General features: G+C 40.3%; 3 protein-coding genes across 4 annotated transcripts; 1 reads left to right on the plus strand and 2 right to left on the minus strand.

Moving 5' to 3' along the window:
- Positions 1 to 21,017, minus strand: ponzr1 (plac8 onzin related protein 1). Of its 2 annotated transcripts, none has more exons than XM_061030648.1 (4): positions 21,010 to 21,017; positions 4,971 to 5,081; positions 4,518 to 4,663; positions 1 to 1,203 (listed from the first exon to the last, which is right to left on the minus strand). In XM_061030648.1, exons 2-4 carry the CDS (start codon positions 5,077 to 5,079, stop codon positions 1,066 to 1,068), a joined length of 393 nt encoding a protein of 130 aa, XP_060886631.1. In that variant the 5' UTR covers positions 5,080 to 5,081; positions 21,010 to 21,017; the 3' UTR covers positions 1 to 1,065. The 2 variants fall into 2 exon arrangements, with proteins under 2 accessions (XP_060886631.1, XP_060886630.1); XM_061030647.1 differs by lacking the exon at positions 21,010 to 21,017 and adding an exon at positions 6,296 to 6,418.
- Positions 8,361 to 12,290, plus strand: zgc:194312 (uncharacterized protein LOC794943 homolog). Its single transcript, XM_061030646.1, has 2 exons — positions 8,361 to 9,445; positions 10,992 to 12,290. Exons 1-2 carry the CDS (start codon positions 8,508 to 8,510, stop codon positions 11,107 to 11,109), a joined length of 1,056 nt encoding a protein of 351 aa, XP_060886629.1. The 5' UTR covers positions 8,361 to 8,507; the 3' UTR covers positions 11,110 to 12,290.
- acadvl (acyl-CoA dehydrogenase very long chain) lies at positions 13,172 to 27,522 on the minus strand. Its single transcript, XM_061030642.1, has 21 exons — positions 27,386 to 27,522; positions 27,049 to 27,135; positions 26,880 to 26,949; positions 25,222 to 25,293; positions 24,756 to 24,828; positions 24,576 to 24,640; positions 24,334 to 24,468; positions 24,107 to 24,251; positions 22,659 to 22,788; positions 22,399 to 22,524; positions 22,089 to 22,287; positions 20,652 to 20,756; positions 20,194 to 20,280; positions 19,773 to 19,835; positions 17,651 to 17,752; positions 16,761 to 16,858; positions 15,980 to 16,052; positions 15,685 to 15,757; positions 15,500 to 15,572; positions 15,262 to 15,337; positions 13,172 to 14,554 (listed from the first exon to the last, which is right to left on the minus strand). Exons 2-21 carry the CDS (start codon positions 27,120 to 27,122, stop codon positions 14,417 to 14,419), a joined length of 1,977 nt encoding a protein of 658 aa, XP_060886625.1. The 5' UTR covers positions 27,123 to 27,135; positions 27,386 to 27,522; the 3' UTR covers positions 13,172 to 14,416.
- Between the last annotated feature and the right edge of the window lie 173 nt (positions 27,523 to 27,695).

Genomic DNA, 27,695 nt, shown 5'->3' on the forward strand with positions numbered 1-27,695 from the left:
TCACAATTACAATGCTGACATGTTTATTTAGAAAATACAATGTTAACCCTGCATGCAAACATTTATCTTTTTGCACAAAGTACAGCTTAGGTTATTGGAAATGTATTTACATTGCAGTTATTTGGTCATTGCTAATGAAAAAAAGAATAACTTGGGCCGGATGATGGCGCTATATGGAAGTCAGGTGATGACCTGAGTCGCTATGATCGATCCTCCAAATACAATGACTATTAGTAGAAGATTTTCATTCAATAGTTCAAAGGATATTTAAGTCAGGACCTCGGTGGCAGGTCAATAAAAGATTGCCATCTTTAAAGCTACACTGCCAGCTTGGCTAAAAATGCTGAAAAGATTTTGAAAGGCAGCGCAATAAAGTCAAACATTAGGATCAGAGATAAACTTTGATGACATCACACGCAGCATTGTAATCATTTATTGCTAGGAAATTCAAACAAACTATGAAGCCATGACAACTCTTTTAACTCTCGTCCCAGCATGCAAAATGTGGATGGTGTCACACAGCCTCAAAGAACGCCCTCTTCAATCAGGTGTAGATCTTAACTGCTTCATCATTTACAATCACTGAAGCATGCTTCAAGTACATTTGATACAGATGATGTGTCTTTACAAATATCAAAACACTGTATGTGTATATAAAAAAACAGTTAAACTTAACTCATGGAATCAGATTGTGAGAAGATCTTCTTTGGTAAACTGGTCAGAGTGAATCAGGGGTCTGACAAGAAAATGAGCTAATGTCATGTAATTCAGCATAGTAACATGCTAACATTCAATTTAGAAAATATGGTATTAAAAGCAACTCTTAGGCTTTGAACAGAAAGAGGAAAAGCATCTGTTCTAATCATTGAAAAGGCAGAGGACCATTAATGTATATACACCTTATGAACTGCTAAATGTTTGGGATATTGTTGAAGAAAAGTATGAAAAAAAATAATCATAGGCTAACATTTTTTTTGTATGTATTGGTCACTTGAACAGTATCAAAGATAACTAGGCAAGCTCCACATAATATGGGGAACATGCCTTAAGCCCTCAGCTAACATCTTATCCCCTGATGACCTGTGTGGTGACCACAGAGGAGCTGCCCTGGTGGCCCCTCCTGATCTTCAGCTCGCGGTTCATCTGGCACCAGACACACGTGTAACAACAAAGAATATTGCAGAAGTCGCCACAGCATGAGCCCTGAGGGATGAAGAAACGAAAGGAGAGAGAGAGAGAGAGAAAGTGAGCTACTGTGCTGAAACATCCACACTTTGGCATTAAGAGCCAAAAGTATTTACGAGATCGGCTAAAGAACATGAATGACTAGTCTCTGAAGGTTCCTGAGCCCAAACATTTCCAAGTGCTGCTTACTCTGCTGACATGGTACATGGGTAACAACAAAGTCCAGAGAGTTTTCAAATATGTTTCCATTCTCTTCTCCCTCCTGTATTTGGTGCCTCAGACACAAACGTCCTAAGATACTGTACATAAAAGTAGTGTATCACTGTGTGTGTGTGCGTGAATATTGAGGAGTGTGTTGGTTTTGTATATAAATGTATTATTGAATGTCTGGCCATGTCTGGAGGATACAGGACAAAAACGGAGGAACTAAGCGCAATCAAGTAACATGTTGTTGTACCTTAGTAGGGGAAGTCTACACAGGTCTTTTATGTCCACACACAACTTACAACACGCGTTTTCATGGCTAAATCTTCTTTGGCAATCATCATAAAGAAAACAATAGAAGAGAGGGATTCTGAATGCTTATTTAGCCTCACTCCTTTGAATACAGTTTTCTCAAATAACTCAAAACACAATTGAAACTTAACTAGTTAAGACACGACTAGGCTACACTTCAACTTGATTTTGAAGTGTTATATTCACTTTCATAGTTCACACATCAGCTGCAAAATCTAAAAAAAGCTAAATTACAAACTGCATTCAAAATCTTTCAGCTTAAATTGTTTATTTATCATAATTACTGAGTTATATCCCGTAGTTAAAGTTTTGTGACAAGTTTGTCAAACTTTAAATTCACCATTAAAAAAAAAACATCGATGAATTCTAGCTTGGGAAATCTCAATTAAATCAGTTATTAGTAAATCACTGCTATTTTAATGTTACCATGACCTTTAAAGTGATTTTTTTTGACTGTTTGAACCATGTAATCACATTAAGCATTAAAGACACAACAATATGGACTTTTGCACCGACGACACTAAAAGCTAGCATTAATGAATAAGCCATGTGAGCTAGCTAGTATATAAATGTATTATTGAATATTTTAATAATGTTACTGTATAGGTGTATAGGTTTTACTGTGATGTGTGTTTGGTGTGTTACGTTGCCGTATTGGTTGAACTGTGATGTCATGAGTATTGTTGTATTGTCATTTTGGAAATCATGTTGACCCCAGGAAGACTAGCTGCTGTACGCTAAAGCTAACAAACAACAAACTGCAGTGACCCTTTAGACATATTCAGTAATTCATGATCACCTGTGGAAGAAGAGTTTGAATGGAATGATGTCCGTCCTCCCACTCCCACTAACACATACACCTAGATATAAGCTAACTGTCACGTAGCACACGTACATGTCAGGATGTTGTAACGGCTGTTTGCTGAGTTTTTGTGTGCCTTTAAACAATGTTAATTTTTTTTTTTTTTTTTTTTTGCGGCCAACATTTTTGCAAATGCATGTTGCATATATGCATGTGCATATAGGCCTGCACTCCACCTTTGTGGTGTTTAGCTTTGTTAGAGTGCACCGTTTGAAAAAGTACCGCAAAAAGCACACATGTAACAGATGCCCATCCACACAAACACACACAAACACACACACACACACACACACACAAACACACACACACCTCTAATACACAGCAGTCAAAATGACAAGGAGGTTGAGATAGGAGCGTGTGCAGCACGGGCAGAACAGACCGATAGAAAGGAGAAATATATATACATACACACACACATAAATACATTGAAGAAAAAAACATGTGTAGGGATCAAATGAAATAAAAGGAGAACGAAGAAGAGGAGGGGCTGGGGGTAAAACCATAAGGGAAGCTATTGGAGGGTGTGTTCATCGATAAATGAAGGACTACTCGATACCGAGGGTGAGTGAGATAGTCTCCAGAGCCTTCTATCCCATTTCAGTGAATACTTGTCTGTTCTACGTAGAAGACTGAAGGATATCCTTTCAAAAGCTGCAATTCTGCTGAGCAGTAGGTACCATTCCCCTAACAAGCGGACATGAGCTGATTTGTTGCACCAGTAGCCTCCTGCCCAGCATCAGTGCAGTTTGAACCCAGCATGCCTTGGGGGAAGGGAGGCACTGTAAGAGGGAGCGATCCCCCAAAATAAATAGTTGTGAGCGGAAAGGAATCTGAAAACATGTATATGAGATCAGGAATCAAGCACCGTAGGACAGCTCCATTAAAACATGCTGCAGAGTCCCCTGACGTGGGGAATCTCCAGCAACTTGGGTTGTCTTCAAGTTTGGCTCGATGAAGCTTGCATCTTGATCATTTTAAATTGGATAAGTCTCGCTCGGATTTCCCTCGAGACTGTTTTGGAGCTGCCCAAGATGGCAGACCATTCTTCAGAGGAGCGGGATGTATTAAGATCCGTTTCCCGCACAATGTTAACTTCACTGTATGTGCAGCGTTACTTATTGCAGTTTTACATCATAATGCTGATGGTTTTTTTTATGAATTGTTTTTATGTACACACACACACACACACACACACACACACACACACACACACACACAATAAGTACAGTACACTGTTCCTCATTTGGCTTGCATCGCCATTTTTTTTTTTTACCTGATATGAGCCTTCTGCAATCACTCGGTACGTCTCGCTCTTCAAACCCCAGACATCAAAGTTTGTGCAACATGTCTAACACCTTGTGTGACTCAACTTGTCTGCCAACAAGACCATGACGATTTCATTTGCAATCGAAACACATACAGACTTTATCAGCTAATCTATACAATCCTATTCAACCGTCATACTTCAAGAACTACTCAAAACGTACCTCTATTCCTGAATTTTACTTTTAGTATTTTTCGTTATCTACATACACAGATGTTCCTATTTTGTTGTTATGTTCATTCCTGTCCTGCCAATTCCACATTTGTTTGGTATTACGTATCAGCGTGTTTCTAACAGTTGATAGTAGATTTCGCAACGACTACGTCAGTAAATATGCAAACTGTAGGTTTGTATGGTCGAGAAAAAAGAGGAAATGTTGCCTCTCACAGCTGCAACTTCTGTAATGAAGTTTACAAGAGTAATAACTTCTTTATTCCCAGTTTCAAGCTGAGGTGTGAAACTGAACTCCACACTGTCATTTTTCATAAAATAAATAATCCTAAATCTTCCATTTTACCTGAGCAAATGCAAAACAGAAACTTGAGTAATTCACCCGAAGTAATTAACCTTAAGTATCTTATTTTTCCCTCCCTCCCTCCCTCCCTCCCGCCCGCCCCGGACCAGCCTTACAGGGATGTTGTGACGCTCTCTAATGGAGGAACGGAGGATGCAGGACACCACGCAGCAGACGTCCAGGAGCGGCATGCAGCAGCACCAGCCATGGTCGGCGGCTGTCTGACACTGCATGCAGGGGAAGCACCAAAGGCCGCAGCAACCTCCAGAGAGAAAATAACATGTCAAAATCAGCTGCGCAGAACATTCTGTTGAAATCACAGAACATATATATCCCAGAATTACCCAGGAAAAAAGCAACTAAGTAAAAGCATTTACCCAGGTATGGTTTATGTGTGGGGAAACACTGGTATGAGATATAAATTACTTTTTGTCACCGTTATTGAAACAAAACCAGATTAGCTTCAGTTTTTCTACATAATGTTGATCTAGTCTAAACCAACACTGTTTCTGCATCAGTGGGGAAACGATTTAATGTCAAATAATGATGTGTTTGCTGGATTGACTTACAGGTGCCCATATCACTACAGCAATCACAGATTCCGGTGCTCCATGTCCCTGGACCATGGGATGTGGTGGTCTGGACCACGACCTGGGTCGGCTGCTGGTAGACGGCCATGTCTGGAGGATACAGGACAAAAACGGAGGAACTAAGCGCAATCAAGTAACATGTTGTTGTACCTTAGTAGGGGAAGTATACACAGGTCTTTTATGTCCACACACAACTTACAACACGCGTTTTCATGGCTAAATCTTCTTTGGCAATCATCATAAAGAAAACAATAGAAGAGAGGGATTCTGAATGCTTATTTAGCCTCACTCCTTTGAATACAGTTTTTTCAAATAACTCAAAACACAATTGAAACTTAACTAGTTAAGACACGACTAGGCTACACTTCAACTTGATTTTGAAGTGTTATATTCACTTTCATAGTTCACACATCAGCTGCAAAATCTAAAAAAAGCTAAATTACAAACTGCATTCAAAATCTTTCAGCTTAAATTGTTTATTTATCATAATTACTGAGTTATATCCCGTAGTTAAAGTTTTGTGACAAGTTTGTCAAACTTTAAATTCACCATAAAAAAAAAACACATCGATGAATTCTAGCTTGGGAAATCTCAATTAAATCAGTTATTAGTAAATCACTGCTATTTTAATGTTACCATGACCTTTAAAGTGATTTTCTTTTGACTGTTTGAACCATGTAATCACATTAAGCAGTAAAGACACAACAACAACAACAACAAAGACTTTTGCACCGACGACACTAAAAGCTAGCATGTTAATGAATAAGCCATGTGAGCTAGCTTCAACATTTATCTTAAAGGCCACTTGATCTTAGAAATCATCAAATTGATGATATAAGGCGTTTATATTATTTAATTAAGATGGGGTTTTTTTCATAATTGCAATAATAAGACAACATCATTACATGTCCCTGTTGAAATTATCATTCAAAAATATGCAGAAATGTGTGTGTGTGTGTGTGTGTGTGGTATAGTTTTAGAGGTAAGAGATTAAACGACATTGCTTCTGCGGAATTGACAGAAACTTTATTTTTTAGAATATATTTATACATTTTTTCTTTAGTAACGTGATGAACATTAATGATTAACATGCAAAGTGTAGCTGAGTAACAGAAGAACACGTTTTATATCCTCTCATGTTCAGTTTTTTCACTGTAAAGATAACTATCTACCATTATCGAAACCCATGTGGCCAGCAGAAGAAAAAAAAAACCTCACGCAGTCTAATGAGTTATAACAGCCTCGACATCAGCCTTTCAACATCAGCCTTTCACATTTAGCCGAATATAAAAACATTTTCTTACCTTTTCTCTGGTTCCGTGAGCTCTGAAAAACTCTAAAGATGTCAGGTTAGTGCAGCAGTGGATGCTCGTTTGATAAGATGGAGGAGGAAAGTTTAAGTTTCCTTTCTTAGTAAAGCCTGCCCCCTGTCCTGTTGTCAGCCAATAAACACATTTATCCACTTTTCGTACAAACACAAACCAAATGCAGCACAGATATATAATGCAGGAGGGAATTATTTTAAACCCAGAAGCATCATTTTACAATTAAAATTAGGCCTTTGAGTCTTTCCTTATTTATTTTCTTATTTATTTTTATTTTGCATGTGAACAGCTTGTATTAAAGACCCCCGTTAATTAACACACAGTTGTTTTTAACAGAACACACACACAGATATTCATCTGTTATAGCCTACTTGTTGTAATACCTGGTAGGCCTATAATAAACTTTTTTTTCTGGACTAAATATACATTTTTTTTATAAGTGGGTTTATTTCACATACATGGAATGTGACTACAGATCATATTTGCGTAATGTGTATTATCGTAGAGGATTGTTATTTTACAGTTTAACATCTAGGCTACTACACAGTTAATACTCATATTTAAAAAAAGGAAATACATTGCAATATTAAGATACTTGTAAAATTGATCTAAATGGCCAACAGGGCACAGCCTATCTGTTCTCAGGTGTGCACGGCTGCAGGAACATACCATGAAAAATAAATCATCAATTTGTGGCACACAGAAAATAACTTCACTGTATTTCATTGTGACATGCGATGTATTTGGCCTGTTGCTTTCTCAGGTTTTTTTTAATTTATTTTAGCTTCCATGGATTTATGATTTATTTTTCATACTTGTAAAATTAGTCTAATTTCTTTAAAAAAAAAAAAAAAAAAAAGGTTGTCAGGGGAAACGGAAGAGTGAAACTTGTGCAAGTGAGAGTTTCTTGAGATGATTTAAGAAAAGGAGAAGATAAACAAGTGTTGTCTGGATGCATAGACAAACTGGGCATAGCCTAGTTCGGCCTGATGATGGCACCAGAGGAAAGCAAAGACATGGTTGCATTATCAGCTGGCTTTTCATCTCCACACTCCAGTACTGAAACTTTAACTTATTACAGCTACAAGCTGAGGACAAATAGAGGCGTCGGCTTTGATCAGGGTGTCTTTATCATAAAATCCATATTACCCAAAATAAAGGTTAAGTATTTCTCTGTGTACAAGTTTAGTGAAAGCTCAGACATTTTCACACGTGGCTCAGTTTTCACTCTTATAACGTCACATTATTTTCTGGTGCAAATGGGGGGAAAATGTAGTCTTTGAGTAACTCTTTTCAGATTGTTATCTGATATAACTATGGTATTTTTTAAAGTTATCTGGACAACAACTCATCATTATTTTAATTTGATTGAATCATGTGTACACTGGGTGGAGCTGAGAGTACAGCACTTTTTGTGGCATTTGGGGACCATCATATAGAGGGATATTAACATATAATGCACTGGTATAAATCAGACCCATATCTAAGTAGAAGTAACAAAACTCTGCAAGTTAAAGTCCTACAATCAGAAGTAAATGTGTGAAAGTATTCTCTGCTAAATGTACTTCAAAAGTCAGTAATTTAGTCCTTTACAGTGTTTGACTTGTATACATGATGTTTCTTCTGCTTTTACTGCTAAAAAAAAAGTGAAAGTTTGAGCCAATTTCACTACCTCAACAATCCATATTTAATATAGTGATGCATGATATGATATAGTGTCCCTGTCCTGCAAAATGTATATCTCTAAAAAGTAATCCTTCTCGATCTCAGACACATGTAAAAAAGAAAAAGAAAAAGAAAAAAAGCTTTGTTGCATATTCATTATCCAGCTCAACCAAGAAAGGTCATTAACCCGAGGAAGTAGAGGGGTTTTCTGAACACATAAAGGAACACTTCGTCCTCAAACGCGAAAAAAAAAACCACACAAACAAGACAAAACATTAAGCAGTTGTGTGTGTGTGTGTGTGTGTGTGTGTGTGTGTGTGTGTGTGTGAGAGAGAGAGAGAGAGAGCGAGAGAGAGAGAGAGAGAGAGAGAGTCTTGATCGTATTGAGTCAGACTTCAGTCTTCACTGAGGCAGCAGTGAGAGAGGACAATGCGGCGCACAAACTTCATCACATCACACACACCATCATCTTCACACTCGTCGTCATTATTATTCTCTAAATCCAACCGAGCCCAGCTGAGGAAGAATGTCAGCCAACAACACCACGGTGTCCACAGAAGCAAGGGACTACACCTGCGTGCGTTTCTACGTCTCCACCGTGTCCTTCTCGGTGCTGCTCATCTTCAACCTCATCATCAACTGGACCATCGTGCGCGTGGAGCAGCTGCGGAGCCACGCGCGCTTCGTGCTGGTTTTCCACCTGCTCGTGTCCGCCCTGGTCCACATGGGCATGAGCAGCATCTTCTTCTACCAGATCCACCTGGACGCGCGCCCGGGCCGCTCCGCGTGTCTGGCCATGATCACAGTCATGATCAGCAGCGCGTCGAACATCCTCCTGACGCTCACGGCCATGGCTCTGGATAGATTCTGCGCCGTGTGCCACCCGATGCGCTACACGTCGAAGTGCACCTCGGCGCACTGGCCCTGGCTGCTGGGTGTCCTCACCTGGATCGTGGCTTTGATCATCCCTCTGAGCATCCTCCACCCGGACTCCCAGGTGCTCTATAATGGAAAGTGCGGCCTGGAGCAGCAGAGGAAAGGTGGGCTGCAAAAGATCCTCTTCATCGCTTTGTGCGCGCTGCTCATCCTGTACAGCTACGTGAGGATTTTCGTGGAAGGACGGAGGTTAGGGGTGCTCAACCGGCGCAACCGAACCGGCTGCAGGACAATCGCTCTGCATGGGAGCCAACTTGCGGTTTACATCCTCCCAAACTTTGTAAGCTTCATTCTGACGAGGCTGAACAAACAGGACCTAATTAAACCGGAGACTAAAGAGCTGTCCGCCGTGGTTGTCTTCGCTTTCTTCAGCTTGGCGCAGTGCGTTGCGCCGGTTGTTTACGGTTTGCGCAAAGAGGAACTCCTGGAGCAATTGGGTCCCAGGTTCCCTTGCTGTGCCCGGTACTTCAAGGGTGTCCTCGGCTGGACTGTGCACGTCAACTGGACAAACAGACGGCAACAATCACGGTACGTCCCTGTGGATGCAGACATTACAATTCTTCTTTTTTAATTATAGGGATTTGTTATAAAATTCATGGTCTGGATGGATGTTCCTAAAGAATTTTGTTTTTTGGGGGGTTTTTTTGGGGGGGGGGGGGCACCCCAAAATTCTAAAATTTGATTGGCTTACCATTTTTTGGGGCTGTGTTGCAATACCCTGCTTGTAGTTTTTGTGGCATTGTGATGACACATTATTTCACAAAAAAAACAAACTGTGAGTACTTTTTTTTAGCAGTAGTGAAGTAACACCTGCATAATAACTGTATGTAGGTAATGAAAGATAGGAGGAAACTGCAGTGTGTACCGCATACTCATATTACTAGAATCAGTTGTATCCAAATTGCCGATTCTTATTTCAAGCAAAGTAAACTCATCGTAGGAAAGCAATTTATGAATGCTCACGAGATTCTCTGTTACGAATTAGTCATGAACCAGGTGAGCTTTTTTCGCCCTCCATGTGCAGCTGCAGACTGCATGGTTTTTATCAATACTGAATGAATAAAACCATCAACTATTCAAAACTAAGCAGAAAAGGGTTAATACAAATGTGATACAAAGGCATTGAGTTAATTAGAAATTGAATATAAAAATAATGATTGAAACGACCACATCAGACTTAAACAATATCATGTGAAGTAACACTGAACATGTGTGGAGAATTTATTATCATCCAGCTCATTTAAAACAAGGGTGTTAGGCTTTTAACTTTTTACAACACATAATACAACACATAATAAACAAAGAGTCATAGGAGACCACATAACTCATTTCTAACTTGTGCCTATGAACTTTTATGGCTAGATCTAGATTAACTGAAGGAATAGTTAGAGATGTTTACAATTAACTCATTTACGTTTATGCTGCAGGTTAGATCATTATTTGATTAAATCTTTAGGTCCGTGCAGTAAATATGACCCTAACAGCAACCATTAGCTCAGCATAAAATAAACAGCCAGCAGTCTGTACAAAGGTAACTAAACACATTCACCAGCACTGAGAAAGCTCACTTATTAAATACATTACATCTCATTAATCTTCACTAGGACTGACTTCCTGTTAACACACCACAGGAAACACAGTGTCATGCTACAGCTTATGTCCCATTTACCTACATACAGTATTACTCTGCTTATAAGCAAACACACTAAATACAAAACCACTTTTATGAACTTGAAGTCACAAATCAATGGAGTATTTTCTGACTCAAGCCTATCTAAATTGGCCTGACTTTTGCTAAAAAATTATAAACATTTTATAACCAGAAGGATATTATAAAAAAATGGCAAAGAAGGCCTGAATCCAATGGCTAAAATGAAGGGGGCGGGGGTCTATAGTCTAATTGAGTATTGCAGTTAGACTATATAAAAGTGTTCTCTATTAAACCACAGCTAATCTTAAAAATAAGATCCTTTTTATTTTTAAGTTTTTTTTCCGGTCATAACAGCTCTTTCCCCACACTTCTATAAAGGGTGCAGATTATTTCTTGTTTTTTGTTTTCGCTTTTTCCCTTCAGGGAGCGAACTCTGACAGCGCAGACCATCATCTCTCTGGAGGTCCCGCAAGGCTCGGAGGACGAGGAGGAAACTAGACGAATGTCAGGAGTTCCCCATGAGATGGACACGTCTGGGTGATATGGAAAATGCCTGATGTGAAAAAGCATCATCAGGATCCCGTCAGTCACAGGACCACTCAAACTTGTGTTCTCAGCTGAGGCCTTGAGGAACTGAAAAAGCCTTGTTGGAATTTATTATCCACTTCTACAAGTTTTGTCCTCACCAGCCAGTGTAATATTTTGCTGTATTTTTTAGCTACAGCCACACATTGTAGCCATGCTGTCAGCAACAACAAAAGACAATATGGTTTCAAAGACATCAGCAGTATCCCTTCTGAAGACGTTTTCTATTATGCTTTAAGCTTTAGATTTAAGCTTCTTCAGATCTCAAGTTCTCATGACTTGAAATAAAAACAGACCTGCATCATTTGGGATTACAAAGTCTGGGATGGACGATGTGCTTTAAGTTATTGTCTGGTGAATGTTGTGTCCAAGTTTTTGCTGTAACCTTGTGAATATTAGAGTTTTAGTTCAATTGTTGTGATGCAGCTGAGAATTAGACAGAAATACTTTTCACTACATGTTAAATGTTAGGTGTTTGATTGACTGATTGTGTTGTGTGTCAATGGTTATAGGAGGGTCGATGCTAACAAAGTTAGCAGTTGTGTGTGAGGGCGTATAGCCCAGAGAATTCATGCCATTATTATTAGTTAACCATTAAAGGTTTTTACTACATTTTACCATGTTGCATGTGACTCAGTGTCTACCAGAGCCTTGTGATAATAAAATAAGCTCAATAATGACTAGCTTAAATTTGAGATAGCTTCTTTTAATCAAGTTAATAAATTGTTAAAATTGGTTAACCTGGCCGTAGTTTTACTTGCTATTGGACCAAAAAGCACGCTAACTGTTAGCCTAGCTTAAAGGAGCAATAAGCTGCTTGCAAATTTAAAAAACAAAAACGCTAACACAGCTTCACAAAGACCATTGTTTGACAGTTTCCTTTTCCTGTCTTTAAGCTAAGCTAACTGGACCATGGCATTAGCTTCACATTAAAATGATACCCTTTAGTAATACTGTTTTGTTTTTTTACATCTAGCTTGCTAAGTCTCTGTAAAAAAGGTTACTTAGCAAAATAATGACAAAATAATGATAAAAAAAAAAAACTTGCTCTTTAATAGCAATAGTTTAATAGCTTCAGTTTTACACAATTTTGAGCTAGCATTAAGCACCCTGGAATAAATAAGCCTCAAAATCCTACATTTCTAAAATCCTTGACTGAACGCACTAACTTTGATTTACAGATGGAAGGGAGCAGAAAATTTGGTTATTGGTGGCCATTTCCATTTTTCCTGTCCTAATGTTAAGCTAAGCTAACTGTTAACTAACTTTATCTAGCTAACTACATCTCAGTATGAAAAGAATAAACATACCATAACTAGCAAAATGTTTTACTTTCTCTTCAGGAAAATGTGCTGAACTTCTGACATTTGCTGCTAGCTAAAAGTCCCTGGAGAATTAATGGGCGTGAAAATAACCACCAAGTTTCGACTGACTGTTTTTTATTCAATGTTCACCACAACAAAATACATCAAATATATAATGCAGGAAGACAGACTGTCGGTTTGGCCTCACAGTTGCTGCCAAACTTCGCAATCACGTTTAAAATCTGACACTTGTGCCAGGGGGAATTACAGAGTTTAACTGCAGGACTGGTAAAGCGCGGGCCATGCCGTCTCACACGCTCACAGTACCAACACCTTAATACTCAATTGAGTGGTGCATGTTGGAAAGAAAGGCGTTCATATTTCACACTTATGCCACCAGCAGACCTTCGAAAAGCGAGGCTCTTTCTGGCATCCCTGTAGCACTCTTTTTGCACTGGAAGAGCTGCAGAAGTGAAAGCAAACTTGCAGAAATAGGAAGTGAGTTTGGCGGGATGTAAAAAACGTTTATTTTTTTTCGTTCTTTGAGCTTCAACAGTGGCGTTCCTCTTACAAGTTACTAAAACTTTGACAAAAGACGCCTTAAAAGTCAACAAGTTTGTCCTCTAAAGTGAATCGTTCAAACACAAACATCTCAAGAATAAGGACTTGCCAACAATTGTATCTCTTTTGTTATTAAGCATATCTGACAAAAGGTTTGATGAATTCAGTTTATTAATCCCAACTAGTGAGCATTTTGCACACAGAAAAAAACTTAAAGTAGATCTGAAAAAACACCAAAAAAACACGGTGAGATAATCATCTGTCACCTTCAGACACATTCTACACTGTACAACATCCTTTCAAATGCACATGATATTATCCCTTATTTAACCAGCAGCATGCTGAGTAAGTACTCTGCAGGACTGTGGCTTAAACAGCAGCATCGTTTGTCCCCATACAAGTTAAAGTGAAGGCAAGAATGTGCAGAACTAATTTAAGTTTGATAAATGCTTGAACACACTTTGATGGAAAGGATTATAGTTACTATACAAGAGATGATTTCTTAGAAGTTTCAGGTTTATTTTCAACACTTACAGTTAATGAGTTAACCTTCAACAGAGGTGACGGACATTTGCATTGCAGGACTGAAGTCGTCTTAAAAAAACAAAATCTCAAACCTCTCGTGAAGTTTTGAAGCTCTGTGGACCGGTTTGTAAGGCTTGAAGTTTTTGGCTCCTGGCACTAATGTTTCTGTGATGAGCATGGAGTAAGCTTATTCAACATGCAGAAAGGCATTAATGAACATAAACACCACACTGGTATATACATTTGATCTTGACTAGTGTGTAAAGAAGTGAAAACATTACAGAAGGAAAAAAATCACACCTGTTGTTTAGAATACAAAGTTACATAGATGAATTCACAGATTCTTCTGTTGACTGGCATCCAATGTTGTAGTTCGTACAGAGAAAACAAAAATACCATCACTTACTGCTTATTACATTCATTATGTAACGATTGAACAGATGATCAGCTACAGTCATGAGGGCTGAAGTCCATGTCCTGTCACCCACTGACCATTTTAAATCCATTTCTGTTCACATACATGTAAGCTCAAGCTCAAATTGACAACAACATCCCAAAGTGATGAAACCTTGAGTTGTGTTTGAATAAATAATGTTGGTAGGTTTCAAAGAGATTGAAAATAAATACAATCGAAATATCTCAGCACGACGCTACAGACTATGATTCACTGATCCTCTGGTTGATGATAAAACTGAGAGCCTGTAGATAAGTTTCACTGATTAAAACGTGTGATGAAGCACTGATGGTGATAATCAACTTGTCTGAGAGGACTAGGCATACATGACCCAGAGCCTGCTTAGAGATCCAGAAAGTTTAAAAAAAACAAAAGAAAAAAACGGACAGACATGGAGACATGAGGGGAGTGTGGTGCGTTTAGAATCCCAGAGGGTGAGGAGCCACAACACCACCGTTCTGCACCACGGCAGAGGAGATGGCCTGCAGGTTCTTGAACAGCTGTTTGGACTCACTGGAGTGCAGAGCCTTCAGGTCTCGCATGATCCTGTCGTAGGCCTGAAGAAGAAAGGGAACATTCAGTGAGTTCCTTTTTTTTCTTCTCAAAATCATTTCTTAAGATGACAGCAGCTACGTTGGGCAGCGAGACTGAAGGTGAATGTACTGTTAGGCATTTACACAAGTCTTGAAAATCCAAAATATTCTGTGATTGACGTAGCATTAGCTTCATTAGCTTGTTATTCCTTTTTTTCTGCAGATAGTTGATGTATCTGTGGCTGTATTTGTTCATGATTTTATTGTTATCGCATCGCAAAAGTCTGAATTTATAGCAATAAATATTAAAGATTTTTTTTCATAAAAGAAGCTTTGATTTTTCAATGAGCATGTGTACTTTTTTTTTAATCATACCGTGCAGCCTGAACAGCGTTGTTCCAGAAGTAAAAACCCAATTTATTTACTCCATAGCCAATTTGATTATTAGCCATAATGTCATAACCATCCAAAGTAGACTGACAAACTCATAATGCCAGCCATTCAGCATTTCTATCAAAGCAGTCATGATAGTTATAATGGTAAGTATCTCATTTTAAAAGCTGGACCTTAATAGTACATTTCAAAGAAGAAAAAAAAAGACCAGTAAACGACTGGCAATCTAATCCCGTTACTTCCCGATTTTCTTTCTCAATCTAACATATGTTCAAACAGGGTGATGTAAAGTTTCCTCATGCAGACAGACATGTTTCAGGCTTTGACTGAGCTCTTACCTCCACACACCAGGTCTCACACAGAACCTTCTCATGCTGAGCTGAGGGAGAGCCCCGACTCAGAGAGCGTGAAGCTCTGCAGGGGAAATAAGAAACACAAAGAAATGTCAAGTTCAGGAAGCGTAGGTGTGGAAATGAGGGATAAAGGTTGTCAAAAAGCCTGTGAGTGGGAGTAAAAAAAAAAAGTTAGAGACAGAGAGGTAGGGTTTAATTTGCTATAGTTTGAGTGTCTGTGTACCTGGACAGAACAGTAATCATGGCGTAGAGGTCGATGGCACTGTCTGCCACTCTCTTCAGTACAAACTGTTCATCTGCAACAAAGAAATGGATTATTGAGATGAGGTTTTACACCATTACAGAAACACACAAAGTGAAAGAAGTAACCACAAAGTGCTATCACTTGTACACCTGTCACACACTCACCGATGATCTTCTTGCCATGTTTTATTAGCAGGTCCTCGATGACTCCTCCGAACTGCTCGATGGCTTTTGTGGTCTAGACATGAAATGGAAAAATGACTTACGGTACTTTGGAAAAAATAAGCAACAGGAAGGAAATAAACTAGCTTTCAGTTAGACCCAAAACTGTACGTGCCCAGCAAACTGTCACTAAGACATCGTTCCAAAGGGGCTTTCTCTGAGCCCCTGAATCATTGGCCTTTAAAAAAGGAAAATGTTTGAAACACAGAAATACAAAAAAACTGAAACTGTAACACACCAGTTCTCCACTGTGTGCGAGCTCAGGATGAACAGTCCCCTGCAGGGTCAGTCCTGTCCCCAGTCCTGCCTTTCTACAGAGACAACGAAGGGAGACAAAAGGTGTTAAAACTCGTCAGTGGAGGTACAATCACACATTTTTTTTTTACATTCATAGCGTGGTGAAAAGTAGCACAACTGGACCATTTTCAATCCTGTTCTACACTGGATGTGTTCTACGCAGTGTCGATGGGTCATGACATGTTATTCTATTCTAAATGTCCTACAAACACTTTTAGGTTCATTCTTGTAATTCTACTGTTCAGAGCACTGTCTGTGCTTCCTGCAGGTCAGTGTTAATGCCTTTATAGAAAATGTGGGCAGGACAAAAAAAGAAATTAAGGTCAAATTAGCAGGCATAGAACGATCAAAACAAGCTCAGAAAGCACTTAAAAACCTCTTCACACACTGAGCTCAGCACTAACTCAGCTGCTATGGGTCTCTAAAGAGTGAAGAGTGCGGGGAATTGTGACAACGAGTCGGCTTTGAGCATTTGCTCACCAAACCTAGAGATGTATCGATTTCTTTGTCTTTTAGCTCTTATGTAATGGAGGATTGAATGAAAACAACAATATACTGAATGGTTTTACAATGTGAAATCATGGAAGGTAAGAATGACATTAAAGTCAGTAAACCAGATTCAGCATGTATCATATCATACGTGACAAAGGAAGTCCCTGTCTCTCACCACTGTAACAGGAGGAGCGAGTGAGAGAGAGTGAAGTGTGTGTGCATGTGGAAACCTTTTGGCTCTCTTGGTGAGTTCTCCAGCGAGCAGCCCAGCGTTGCCGATGGGGTTCTTCAGGGCCTTCTGTAAGCTCTTCAGCTGGGTACCAGCACTCTGCAGGGAGAAACACAGGATTCATCAGCAACAGAGCTAATTCTTAAAAGCCCTGACAACATGTTCATCAATCAACTCCATTCTGCAATCTATCTGAAAGCCTTCATTGTGGAGAAATCCCTGAGTGTTCTGGCCGTATCTGAAGAGTTCAAATAAGCCACAGAGGAAGAAAAGTATCGGTGATGTTCTCGGTGTTGTTCTCCGATGTGCCGACCCTTCATAATTACGCAAAGCCATGCATGTGTTGCATTATGACGTTATGTACGAGAGGTAACAGTGCTCAGGCCCGGTTAGTCCTGGAGCAGTGTGAGCACAGGAGAGTGGGGGAATGTGGGGGGGGGGGGGGGGGGCAATCAGGCTTCAGCACAGTACAGGACAACTGGGCTTAGTGTGATTGCACCCTATCTAAAGGTTCTCCTGCAGCGTTAAGTGGAAAAACAAACAATGCAGTGATCAAGCAAAAATACTTTTTTTGTATTGGAGATGTTTTAAAGTATTGGGCTTCAAACTAATGACTGGGCCAATGTTGATGTGTTTGGAGTGCTTTGTAAGACAAAAACAAACAGACCACAAGTCCCTGGTGTAGAATAACTACTGTATAGGGAAGTTGCAACTCAGAAGATGTAACAGCTTCTCATAAAAAAAGCACATGGGAAGTAATGTTGAGAGTTTCAGACAGCAAGCACAAAGAAGAAAAAAAAAACTTCCTCTCTGCAAGACATCTGTACTTTTCCACCCAGACGTTTTCAGATCTGTGAGTCAGAGAGAGGAAACACTATCAGAGAACCTTACCTGGAAGCCATTGAGGGCCACAAAGAGCCTCAGGATATCGTTGGTGCCCTCGAAGATACGGAAGATTCTCAGATCCCTCATCACTCGCTCCACTCCGGCATCCTGCAAACGCAGAACAACATGATGACTCTGTACTTTAAAAAGTAGAGATTTGTGTGATAGAGTAAAGCCAAAAACGACAACTGAAATAATCACATTTATCTGTAAAGTCACTGTTGAGATAGAGAATGAAGCTAATCAAGCATTTCTCAGAATACTCTGCTGTGACCTTCCCTCTTGATTTCAGTCCTCTAAATCTTCAATCAAATATCTGACAGAAACAGAAGCTCTGTCAGCAAGCATCGGGCACGAGTTTCGGCATGTGAAAGTAACCGTTGTTATTTGAAGCTGCAAAGTTGATGCAGTTCTGCCTGTGAGAGCAGAAATGAAAATGTTCAGGGATTATTTCTGACTCTTTGCTGAAATGAAACTCTGAGTCAAAATGTGTACTGTGAGCATTCAAGGCTGTCGTATCGATGTCCCCCCGCACTTTCACATTAACCTCTAAAAACATGAAGTGGGCAGAATAACAGAAACATTAGCATGATAATAAGTGCAAGGTTTAAATGGCACAACTCTAGGAATGTCTTTGCGTGTTCATTGTTCTGTTAATTTAATTGTCAGCCAAATGTAAGTGTGATTTTGAAGTGTCCCGTGACTGATCAAAAGTTTCCATTGAGAAGCTAGCAAAGCGTCTGTACAAGAGGTGGCGTCTGGTTTATTTTAAGCAGAGCGACACTGTTGTTAACATGACTGTTACCCCTCAGGGGGTACGCCCCCGTAACTACAGCTGGCTTGTACCAGTCTATTCTAGAGAACTGATGTGTTTTTTACCTGATAGAAAAAAGAATGTCCTCATTGTGGTATCAGTGTCGCCGGAGACAGTATCACTATACCACAACAGCATGGTGTACGTGACTTTTCTGAGACACGGGGGGGGGGGGGGGCTGATTATTGTGACTCATAAAAATTAACGAGAAACTACAAAAACACTCTGCGCAATGTCATGAAGACAACACGACAGCAGAGCAGGCGTGATGTTTTTTTTGTCTCAATGAATGTTTATTCTGTTTCTAATTTTTTTTCCTCCACATTAAATCAGCTGTTAAAAGTTGTTTTGTAGTTCACCTCTCATTCTTGCTCGATTTAAACTTGCAAAGATGTATAGCCATGGCTGATTGTGTGAATCCATGCAAGTCGTAGCACACTTTAGTGAGTAGTGTTCAGCAGTGCAATCATTCATCAGGAACTAGTTCATTACTTTAGAAACTATTTAAACCTGGTAAGATTTTTAAATATTAAAAAAAAAGATTCCAGGGTTTCCTACAGGTTCAAATAAGTCTCTGAGGTCCCCAAAACATGTCTGTGAAGTTTCTCGTTAAAAAATCCGATAGTCCTGTATTTTATCATGCAACCCTCTCTATTCCAGCCCTGCTCAGAACAGGCTGTTTCTGTGTCTGTACCTTTAAATGTAAATGAGCTGTGTTTGACCACGCCCCCTCTCTGGAAGGTCTCGGGTGGCTCGGGCTTTCTTGCACCATGCTCAATTGTTGACGGTGAGAAGGCAGACTCAGAGGACTGAACAAACACCTAGCTGTGGGAGTGTCACCCACCTGGGGGAGGGGTTACTTCCCTTTGTGATGTCACGAAGAGAAAATCTCCAAATAGCCTGTTTGAGCATACATTTTCTGAAAAGTGGAGCAGGTAAAAGACGGAGACGATGGACTTTTCTCATCATTGGGGACAGACTAGGGACACATATCAGTGTTGTGTTTGAAATACATTGTAAAGTGTATTTTGCATAATATATTACCTTCTAGCTAAAAGAGCAAGTGTTATTGGATGGGAGAATGTGAGCAAACCAAGCATGAACCAATACATTAAAGATCGCTCAACATGTGTTGCTATGGAAAAAATATTCCACCGGGTTGTCGATGCAAAAAAAATGTTGTTTTTTTTGTTTTTTTTAATGAAAGACCAAAAAATAAAACTAGTTTAACTTCTAGAGTCTAATGTTTTTAGTCATGCAGCTTCACACTGGTTCCCTGATTTGTGTTCAACAGGACGTGGACTTAGTGCTCACCTTCATGTATCCCATGCCGCCCATAATCTGCACACACTCGTCAGTCACTTCCCAGGCTGCTTCCTGTCACAGTGGAAGTAGAAAGAGAGGACACAGAGAGATGCAGGTGAGTTTTTTCTTGGCTAAACACAAACTCAAAAAATCATGTTAGATCAGCAAACAAGCCTGGAGACGTTTATTTCCTCTATCTAAGCTCCTCGAGGCTTCAGGCTTCCACAGAATAAGGAACATTGTAAACATTATGCAAGAGGTGCAGGACTTCCGTGAACCCTCACTTGTGTAAGAAGTCAATTAATGTATGATAAAAAAAAGTACAGAAACATGAAGATATTTCTTAAATGGGTGCAATCGGCCATTCTGGGAACCTTTAGCACTTCTGGTTTGCAAGTTAAATCAAAGAAACAGTGTTGTGAGTTCTTACAGAGGCAAAGATCTTGCTGATGGCAGCCTCGATCTGAAATTCAGTCGCTCCGCTGTCCATGTTGCCGCTGATCATGTAGGCCATTGACTGCAAAAATACAAAGGAAGTTTAGTCAGAATTACCCAATAACATCGGGTTGCTTTGTATTATTGTGTAATGTTGCATAATCAAACAGCTTAAATATAAAAGGGGCTATATGTTTAAAACATCCACACTAAAAAAGAGCTGATCAGCAAAGAAATAGACATAACTATTGATTATCTTTGTGCTTCTTTAAAACTAGGAGATGGAGCTTAACGAGTATATTGTGCTGCTGCATGGAGCCACCTATCTATAAAACAGGAAATACTGCCTGATGTTAGAGGAAGTGGTTTGGTCGAAGTAATCTGTATCAGCATATGACAAAAGAGCAGATATAAATGTGAAAAACTGAATCAGCATGGTTTGTAACCTCTGACCTCAGTAACATATTGCAGCACAATCATGCGAGCGATCTTCTCCTGGATGGCTCCGTAGTTGTGGATCTTGTTCCCAAACTGGGTTCTGTTCACTGCGTGATCCACCTAGTGGAAAAGAGGAAGCATTGCAGTCACTGTCTGTCACACAGCACTCGCACTTGCTCATCATTTCAGAGTTCAAACACACTTTAAGGACACTTTGTCTTTTGGTCCCTGTCTAAGTGTTTTTGTTTTTATATTTCCTTTGCATGAAGCGGAAGTTCGGTCATGCTGTCTGTCAGCCAACACGTGAAGGGGGCGGGGCCAGAGTTGTGGTGAGACTAACACTGAGGCAGAGGCTCGACATGTGTGACCACACAGTTTCTCTGGTTTTAGAGAAAATGCCACAAAAACTGCAAACAACAATCGTAAAGATCAGTAAGCTGACAGTAAAAACTCATGAAATCACATGCCTGTCTTAATAATCAGAGGGGACAGTCGTGTGTATTTTATACCTACTTACTGGAAAAAATGAAATGAATGCACCTCTCTAACTTTATCTAAAAACTGTTTCCTCTTCACACCGAGCAACAGATTGATTTTGTTTTCACTCAATCAGCTGCACCTCTCTCTTTACACATTTCACTGAAGTCACCTTCATTCACAGCACTCTCCTAGGTACACGTTTTTTAAAACTTTATTTAGAGAAGAATCCCAACAGTCATCAGCACTGTTCGATTAAAAAGATGTCAGAATTAGTGCTGGGCGATATGGACCAAAACTCATCTCGATATTGTTAGTCCCTCGCGGCGCCTTCTTTTTGATGACCTGCACAGGCCGATATAGCCGCGATAGCTTTAAAGCGCTACATGTATCGATAATGTCTTTGTTACATGAATGCCGTGCAGTAAGGAGGGTTTACATTTAGTAAAATCAACGAGAACTTTAATGAGTCCCTTGTGTTGAAATCTTAAAAGTGCAACAACTTATTTGGCATTAGCTGCCTTCTGATCTGAAAGTGACTGGACTGATTTCTGCACAGTAGAATGTGTGTCATGTGTCATCAGGTCTGAAGTGATGTCACTTCCAAACGCAAAATAACAACAACGTCTGAGTGTGTTTTAGTTGTGATGTGAAAGAACAGCTCATTTATTCTGTCTCTGCTGAGTGGTAGACGTGTGTTTGTGTTACAGCATCAGTAACAACTTAAACCTGCGCAGAAAAAAAGAAGAAACGTGAACAGAGCACGCTTCAACCTTTGGCGCCTGTAACCTCAGCAGGAACTTGCGAGGTAGAGACACACCACAGTAGCTACTAGTCAGGGTGTTTCCCATAAACCCACACTGTGAAAAATACCAGACTAGGTGAGGTGTGACACAGATGATACAGATAATGAGTCTATAAGAAAAGCTCATCTCATACTGCTTCAACTTTGTTTTCTGAAGCTCGTCTACTCACAGCTTTAGCGATGACGCCCTTCATGGTGCCGGAGAGCGCCGCCGCCATGCCGAAGCGTCCGTTATTCAGAATGTTCATGGCCACCTTGAAACCTCCGCCCAGCTCGCCCAGCAGGCAATCGGCCGGCACGCGAACATTATCAAAATAGACCTCGGCTGTGTTGGATGCCTTGATGCCCATTTTCTTCTCCGGCGGGCCGCTGTGGTTAAAAAGAGGGGGGGGGGGGGGGGGGGGGGGGGGGTGAATAAATATCACGCCAGAGTCGAGGTGATTAAAAAGTGAATAATGTGAGGGGAAAAAGTGCGCTCACTGTGTCACTCCTCCAAAGCTCTTCTCCACGACGAAGGCAGAGATCTTGTCCTTCATCTCGCCGGTCTTTGGATCCTTCATGGGCGTCTTGGCGAACACGGTGAAGATTTCAGCAATGCCGCCATTGCTGAAAGGAGAAAAAGGGGGGCCATCAGATACTGAAATAAAGATCTGATACAAATTAAGTTCTTCAACTCCGCCCCCTTGTGGCGAAAGTAAAAACAGACACTGATTAGGTCTAATGTTCCTGTGTGTCCTCACCTGATCCAGATCTTGCTTCCGTTGAGGGTGAAGTACTTTCCACAGTCGGACTGGACTGCCACGGACCGGATGGAGGCGGCATCAGAGCCACTGGCCGGTTCAGTGAGGCAGAAGGCGGCTACATGCTCACCTGCAGAGATAACACACACACACACACAATACATAAAGTTTCTTCTCTTTTCTCTTATCTTGGCTCTAGAGCTTAATGATTTAGAAACACATGAGCAGGATGACATTGAAGGATCAGTCTGGATCGCTTTATTATTGTTAAAAAAGACGAAAGACAAAAGAACTGATCCATCTCACAAGTCTCTAAAGCCTTTCAAGATTCTTATATTTGCTGAAGATGTCTGAAATGTTAATGATGTGCAAATCTGCCATGTCAATACTCTGTTCTTTGCAGTCCAAATGTAATATGTATCATCATGTTTGGCCGATCACAAAGGCATGAGCGGATATTAATCCAGTGCAAATATGCAAATCAGTGATGTGAGATGCTTTGGCACATTTTTTGTGTTTTTCTTTTTTGTGTTGTTTTACCTGCCCCTCTTCTCAAAAATGAAAAAAGGCTGCATTGAAAACGTTGATAAAGATCCTCTATCGACACAGCATGGAGATGGATTCACACAGAAAAAGAAGCTGTAATCCACCAGAGGGGGCAAAATCTCAAATGACGCTCATGGAGCATTTTTGAGCCTTCGACATGCTCAAATTGATCATTTATTGCAAATCAGGCATTTACTGCCTGATTTGTGTCAGTAACAGTACGGAGCAACAGAGCATAGGATGAGTGAGCTTTAAATATCCTGTTCTGAAAAGTACTGAAAACTCCTCTAAGACCATGTCCAATGTTTTGTTATTTAAATGTTTAGAAGTATTTATGTCAGACTTCTTTTAGATTTCTTCATCTTTCCCTTGGTTTGTGATTTTATGATCTGCCTTGCCTTTGTAACTTTGATTATAGATTTTCATCAATGAGCTGACAGTAAGAGACTTCACTTCATTACAACATCTGAGCTGGGAAGATTGTTCTCTACACTTTCTGTGAGTTTTGAAAGCAGATTTGAACTCCTCTCTTTTTATTTTTAGCCATTTGACACAATTATAGCTTTCACTTTATATGTGCACAATTAGAAGCATCCGGTTGAATGTCCTACAGATGAGACTGTAGGAAAGTGTGGGTTGTTGTATTAAGTGTTTTCACGCCCTCTTTCATCATGGCTCTTCAGAACAACTATAAACACTTTGACGTCTTCTAGCTAAAGTCATCATGTCCCTTCTTTGATGGCATCACCAGGACGGTTTGAGCTGTTTTGCCGACAGTAATTAAAAAGTATATATATAAAAGCCTTATCCTAGCATGTTTGCTATTGATCAAAGAGCTACACGTTGTTTAGAAGATGCACATAAATCAAGAAACTGACGACATGTAATACTGGTCTTCTTACCCGAGGCAAGCTTCGGCAGGTACTTCTCCTTCTGGGCTGGATTCCCAAAAAGCAGGATACCCTTGAAGCCGATGGACTGGTGGGCACCCAGAGTGATGCCGACACCCAGATCATAGCTGCCGACGATCTCGACAAGACGGGCGTACTGTGATACGGATGATTGTATTAGACGCATTTACACAGCGGTCTTCAGTTGATGTACAACGTAGAGCAACTCATGATCAAACCTGTGTGTTCGAGAGGCCGAGACCGCCCAGGTCAGCGGGAACCTGCAGGCCAAAGGCCCCCATCTCCTTCAGGCCCTCCATGGTGTGATCCTCCACCTTCTCCAAGGCATCGTTCTTGGCGGCGTCATTCACCTCCTGCCAAAACACAAAGCATGCTGGGTCAGAATGAGAGATTTTGGAAAAGGCTGTGAACCTCAAGTCGGACAATTTATCTCAAGAAAAAAAAAAAGTTTGAAATTTACCTCGAAAAACTTGTTGACCGGCCCCACGAGCTCACGGAGAAACTGCTCCTGCTCGTCGTTCATGACTAAAGCACAAACACAAGTCATTGAACTACAGCAGACATGTTTTAAAACCGTCACAGAGCTTCTAAATGAGTCATTCTTTCAAACTCATATTAACACTTCGTCATCCGTTTATACCTGAGGGGTAGGGAAACACTTGGGCAGTCTGAATCTGGCCTTTGAAAAGGTTGACAGCAAAAGACTTGGATTCCTGTGGTTAAAAAAAAAGGTCAAACAAAGACAAGAGTGGAAACAGTCAGTATGCACATGTCATGACGCCCTCGGGTGCTTCCTCGTCAATAAAAGATGTTACGCTTGTTTAAACAGCAGTTCTGTAACATTCACACTCTCATTCTACTGTATCTTTACTAAATCTATCTAATCTTTTGTATAAGTGTCCGTGTGACGAGCTTGAAGAGGAGACGATCACAACAAAGTGTAGCTCTTAAGATGTTTGATGTACAATGCAACCAGCTGTTGTTATGTTGCTATGGTAACTGGAGCTGCTGAGCTTGTGATTAAGATGTGTTCTGATAAGAGGATAATGTGTTTTAAATAGTTATGATAACACAGAAGAAGAAGAAGAGAAAGATAAACAACATACAGTAACAACTGCCTTCTTTTCAACTTGAGCTGCAGCGTCAGCGCCCACGGCCGCAGGTTTCTCCAGCACGGCCTGAAGGGAGATGGTAGAGAACGGACAGATAGCAAATAAGTTTAAAAAAAAAAAGAAAAAAAAAAGAGCTTAAATAAACATTCAGTGAGTAATAATACACATTGTGTGTTTACTGAACCTACACTGCAAGCTATCTGAGGAACATTCTTTGTAATGGAAATGCTGATCATTTAGAAAGCTAACACAAGCTAACCGCCGCTGTCTGGCACCGGCCCGTCCAGCAGAAAGCAGAACAATCCACGTGCACGGGCGTGGGCCAAACAAAAGGTTCCCGCTCATTTTAGAACGAGCTTTATCCACGGGCGATTAGCCTCGCTATGGCTATATTTTCTCTTTTTACGTCCGAAATATTCTCTGATTTGAATGTCGTCCAATTGCTGAATTTTATCCACTCCTTAATTCACCTGCAGGCTGTCACTGGCTCCCAGCCCAGTAACGTCCTGAGTCAAACACAACATCTAAATACACTGAGAGGACAGAGTCACCACTGCACATGAATGGAGGCCCCTACGGGATGACTGAGCAGCATTACTTTGCATAAGTCTATATATTTGTATTCTTAAGGAAACAGCTCCTGACTCTACCTTTAAGTGAAACAACGCTTAGAAGCACAAGATGACAGCGTGCTGTTCATCCCTGTAAATAACGGGCTCGTGATTCGAATCCGCAGTCACGAAACAATGAACTGAAAATGTTTGTAATTCTAGCGAGGTCATCACAAAAGTTTAAAGCCGAGGACTTATAGGTCAGATCAGCTTCACACCCTCGATGACATCACTCTGTTTAATGATATTATCTGAAAGTGAAGGGTACTTTAAGATGTGAAAATGTGTTTGTTATCATAGGACAGATTATTTTTGATCTATTATACAGAATAAACTGGTTTTAAAACGACATGTCAACGAAGGTCAAGTGTATCATCAAACCACCACCAGTACAGTTGGGTACTACAAAAGTATTCTGTACTCAATAACACTAAATTACAGCAAGAAGCTCCCAATCATATCAGTGCAACACATTTGTCACCACTTCTTATATCTTTGTATTTTTGAGGACAGACAAATGAAACATCAAATATGACTGCTGCTCATAAATAGCATCTTCACAAAGGGGTCAGCAAAATCCCTTATTTGGAGGGAAAACAGCTGATAAAAGACTGAGGGATCATGGACTGGCCGCCACAGAGTCCAATACTGAACATAACTGATGTAGCACCAGACAGCCTAACATGAAGCATACGCCATAAGATTACTGTTACATAAACAAATGTACACATGCGTTTAAGGCACGAATACAAAGTCTAAACTATATCATCCATGTGGAAAAGACAAAACGTTTGTGTCACAAATCACATCAAGCATCTGTCCTGAACAAATGCAGTCACCCACTTTCATGGAGTCACCTTTATGACACCATGTGACCAGTGAACTTTCCCCCACTTCCAGCAGGGGCTGTCAGTGTTATGTCAGCTAGCCTCTAATGCCAAACAAGGACAACCAGCAGCCTCCTTACTATCACCCAAACATCGAGTATTTAACAAACAGGATATTATTATCATAATGTCATTTATAGTAAAATGTTGTTACCTCTGCAGCCTGGGATGCGTACAGACGAGCACTTTGAGCAGCGACAGCAGCTCCTGCATGACGCTGACCTCTGTAGACACACAATTTGAAAGGTGATTTTTCACTCTTCTAAGTTTACAGCGAAGTTACAACATGTCATATCTCAAGCATAACTTTAACTCTTACTTACCCAGACAGGACGGGAGGAATCCTGAGAATGGCGCCGCACAGGGCGGAAGACTGGCTCACTTTACGAAGCAGCATGATTCAGTTTGATCTACAATACAGAAATAAACCAAATATTTAGCTTTAAACAGCTCAAAAAGGTCATCAAACAAAGACTGATACCAGAGAGATAAGATAACAGGTCGGGACAGGTCTGGAAGCTAGCAGCTAGCTACGTACAGTAATGACGCTGTCTTGTTTAGTAACTTGTTCAGCCTCTCGCTTAAAACAGGGAAACATAATAACCCACTTTATTGACTTAAATAAAACAAACACAAAGAATATCAACGTGTAGTTCTTACCTGAGTAAAATTTAAATATGACACGTCCTCCTATGTCAGCGCTGGATCCGACTGTTCCTCCAAATGACCCACTACAGTTTTACCTAAATGTTCCTGCAAAAGCAAAGCTGGGTTCCCCGGATGCAGCCTGTCACGCCGAAGTGCTCCATGGGATATGTAGTTTTAAAGACAGATTCTGATGAACTGGTTCTTTTATGTTCATTGTTGTTAAGTGTTTTATGTCTGAAACCCTGTAATTGTGCTGCTGCCTGTCTCTTGTAAAAGAGTTTTTTAATCTCAATGAGACTTTTTCCTGGTTAAATAAAAATAA

The sequence above is a fragment of the Labrus mixtus genome, chromosome 23 (assembly GCF_963584025.1).
Source record: "Labrus mixtus chromosome 23, fLabMix1.1, whole genome shotgun sequence".
Classification (NCBI taxonomy): domain Eukaryota; kingdom Metazoa; phylum Chordata; class Actinopteri; order Labriformes; family Labridae; genus Labrus; species Labrus mixtus.

What these genes read in the sequence shown, in the direction of transcription:
- ponzr1 (XM_061030648.1), bottom strand. Translation starts at nt 5,079, where the DNA reads ATGGCCGTCTACCAGCAGCCGACCCAGGTCGTGGTCCAGACCACCACA. An exon ending in CTGTAGTGATATGGGCACCT is followed by an intron (nt 4,664 to 4,970) that starts GTAAGTCAATCC and finishes TTCTCTCTGGAG; the next exon opens with GTTGCTGCGGCCTTTGGTGC. An exon ending in GAGAGCGTCACAACATCCCT is followed by an intron (nt 1,204 to 4,517) that starts GTAAGGCTGGTC and finishes TTCATCCCTCAG; the next exon opens with GGCTCATGCTGTGGCGACTT.
- zgc:194312 (XM_061030646.1), top strand. Translation starts at nt 8,508, where the DNA reads ATGTCAGCCAACAACACCACGGTGTCCACAGAAGCAAGGGACTACACC. An exon ending in AACAGACGGCAACAATCACG is followed by an intron (nt 9,446 to 10,991) that starts GTACGTCCCTGT and finishes TTTTCCCTTCAG; the next exon opens with GGAGCGAACTCTGACAGCGC.
- acadvl (XM_061030642.1), bottom strand. Translation starts at nt 27,122, where the DNA reads ATGCTGCTTCGTAAAGTGAGCCAGTCTTCCGCCCTGTGCGGCGCCATT. An exon ending in CCTGCCGAAGCTTGCCTCGG is followed by an intron (nt 22,789 to 24,106) that starts GTAAGAAGACCA and finishes TTATCTCTGCAG; the next exon opens with GTGAGCATGTAGCCGCCTTC. An exon ending in TGGCCCTCAATGGCTTCCAG is followed by an intron (nt 16,859 to 17,650) that starts GTAAGGTTCTCT and finishes TTCTCCCTGCAG; the next exon opens with AGTGCTGGTACCCAGCTGAA.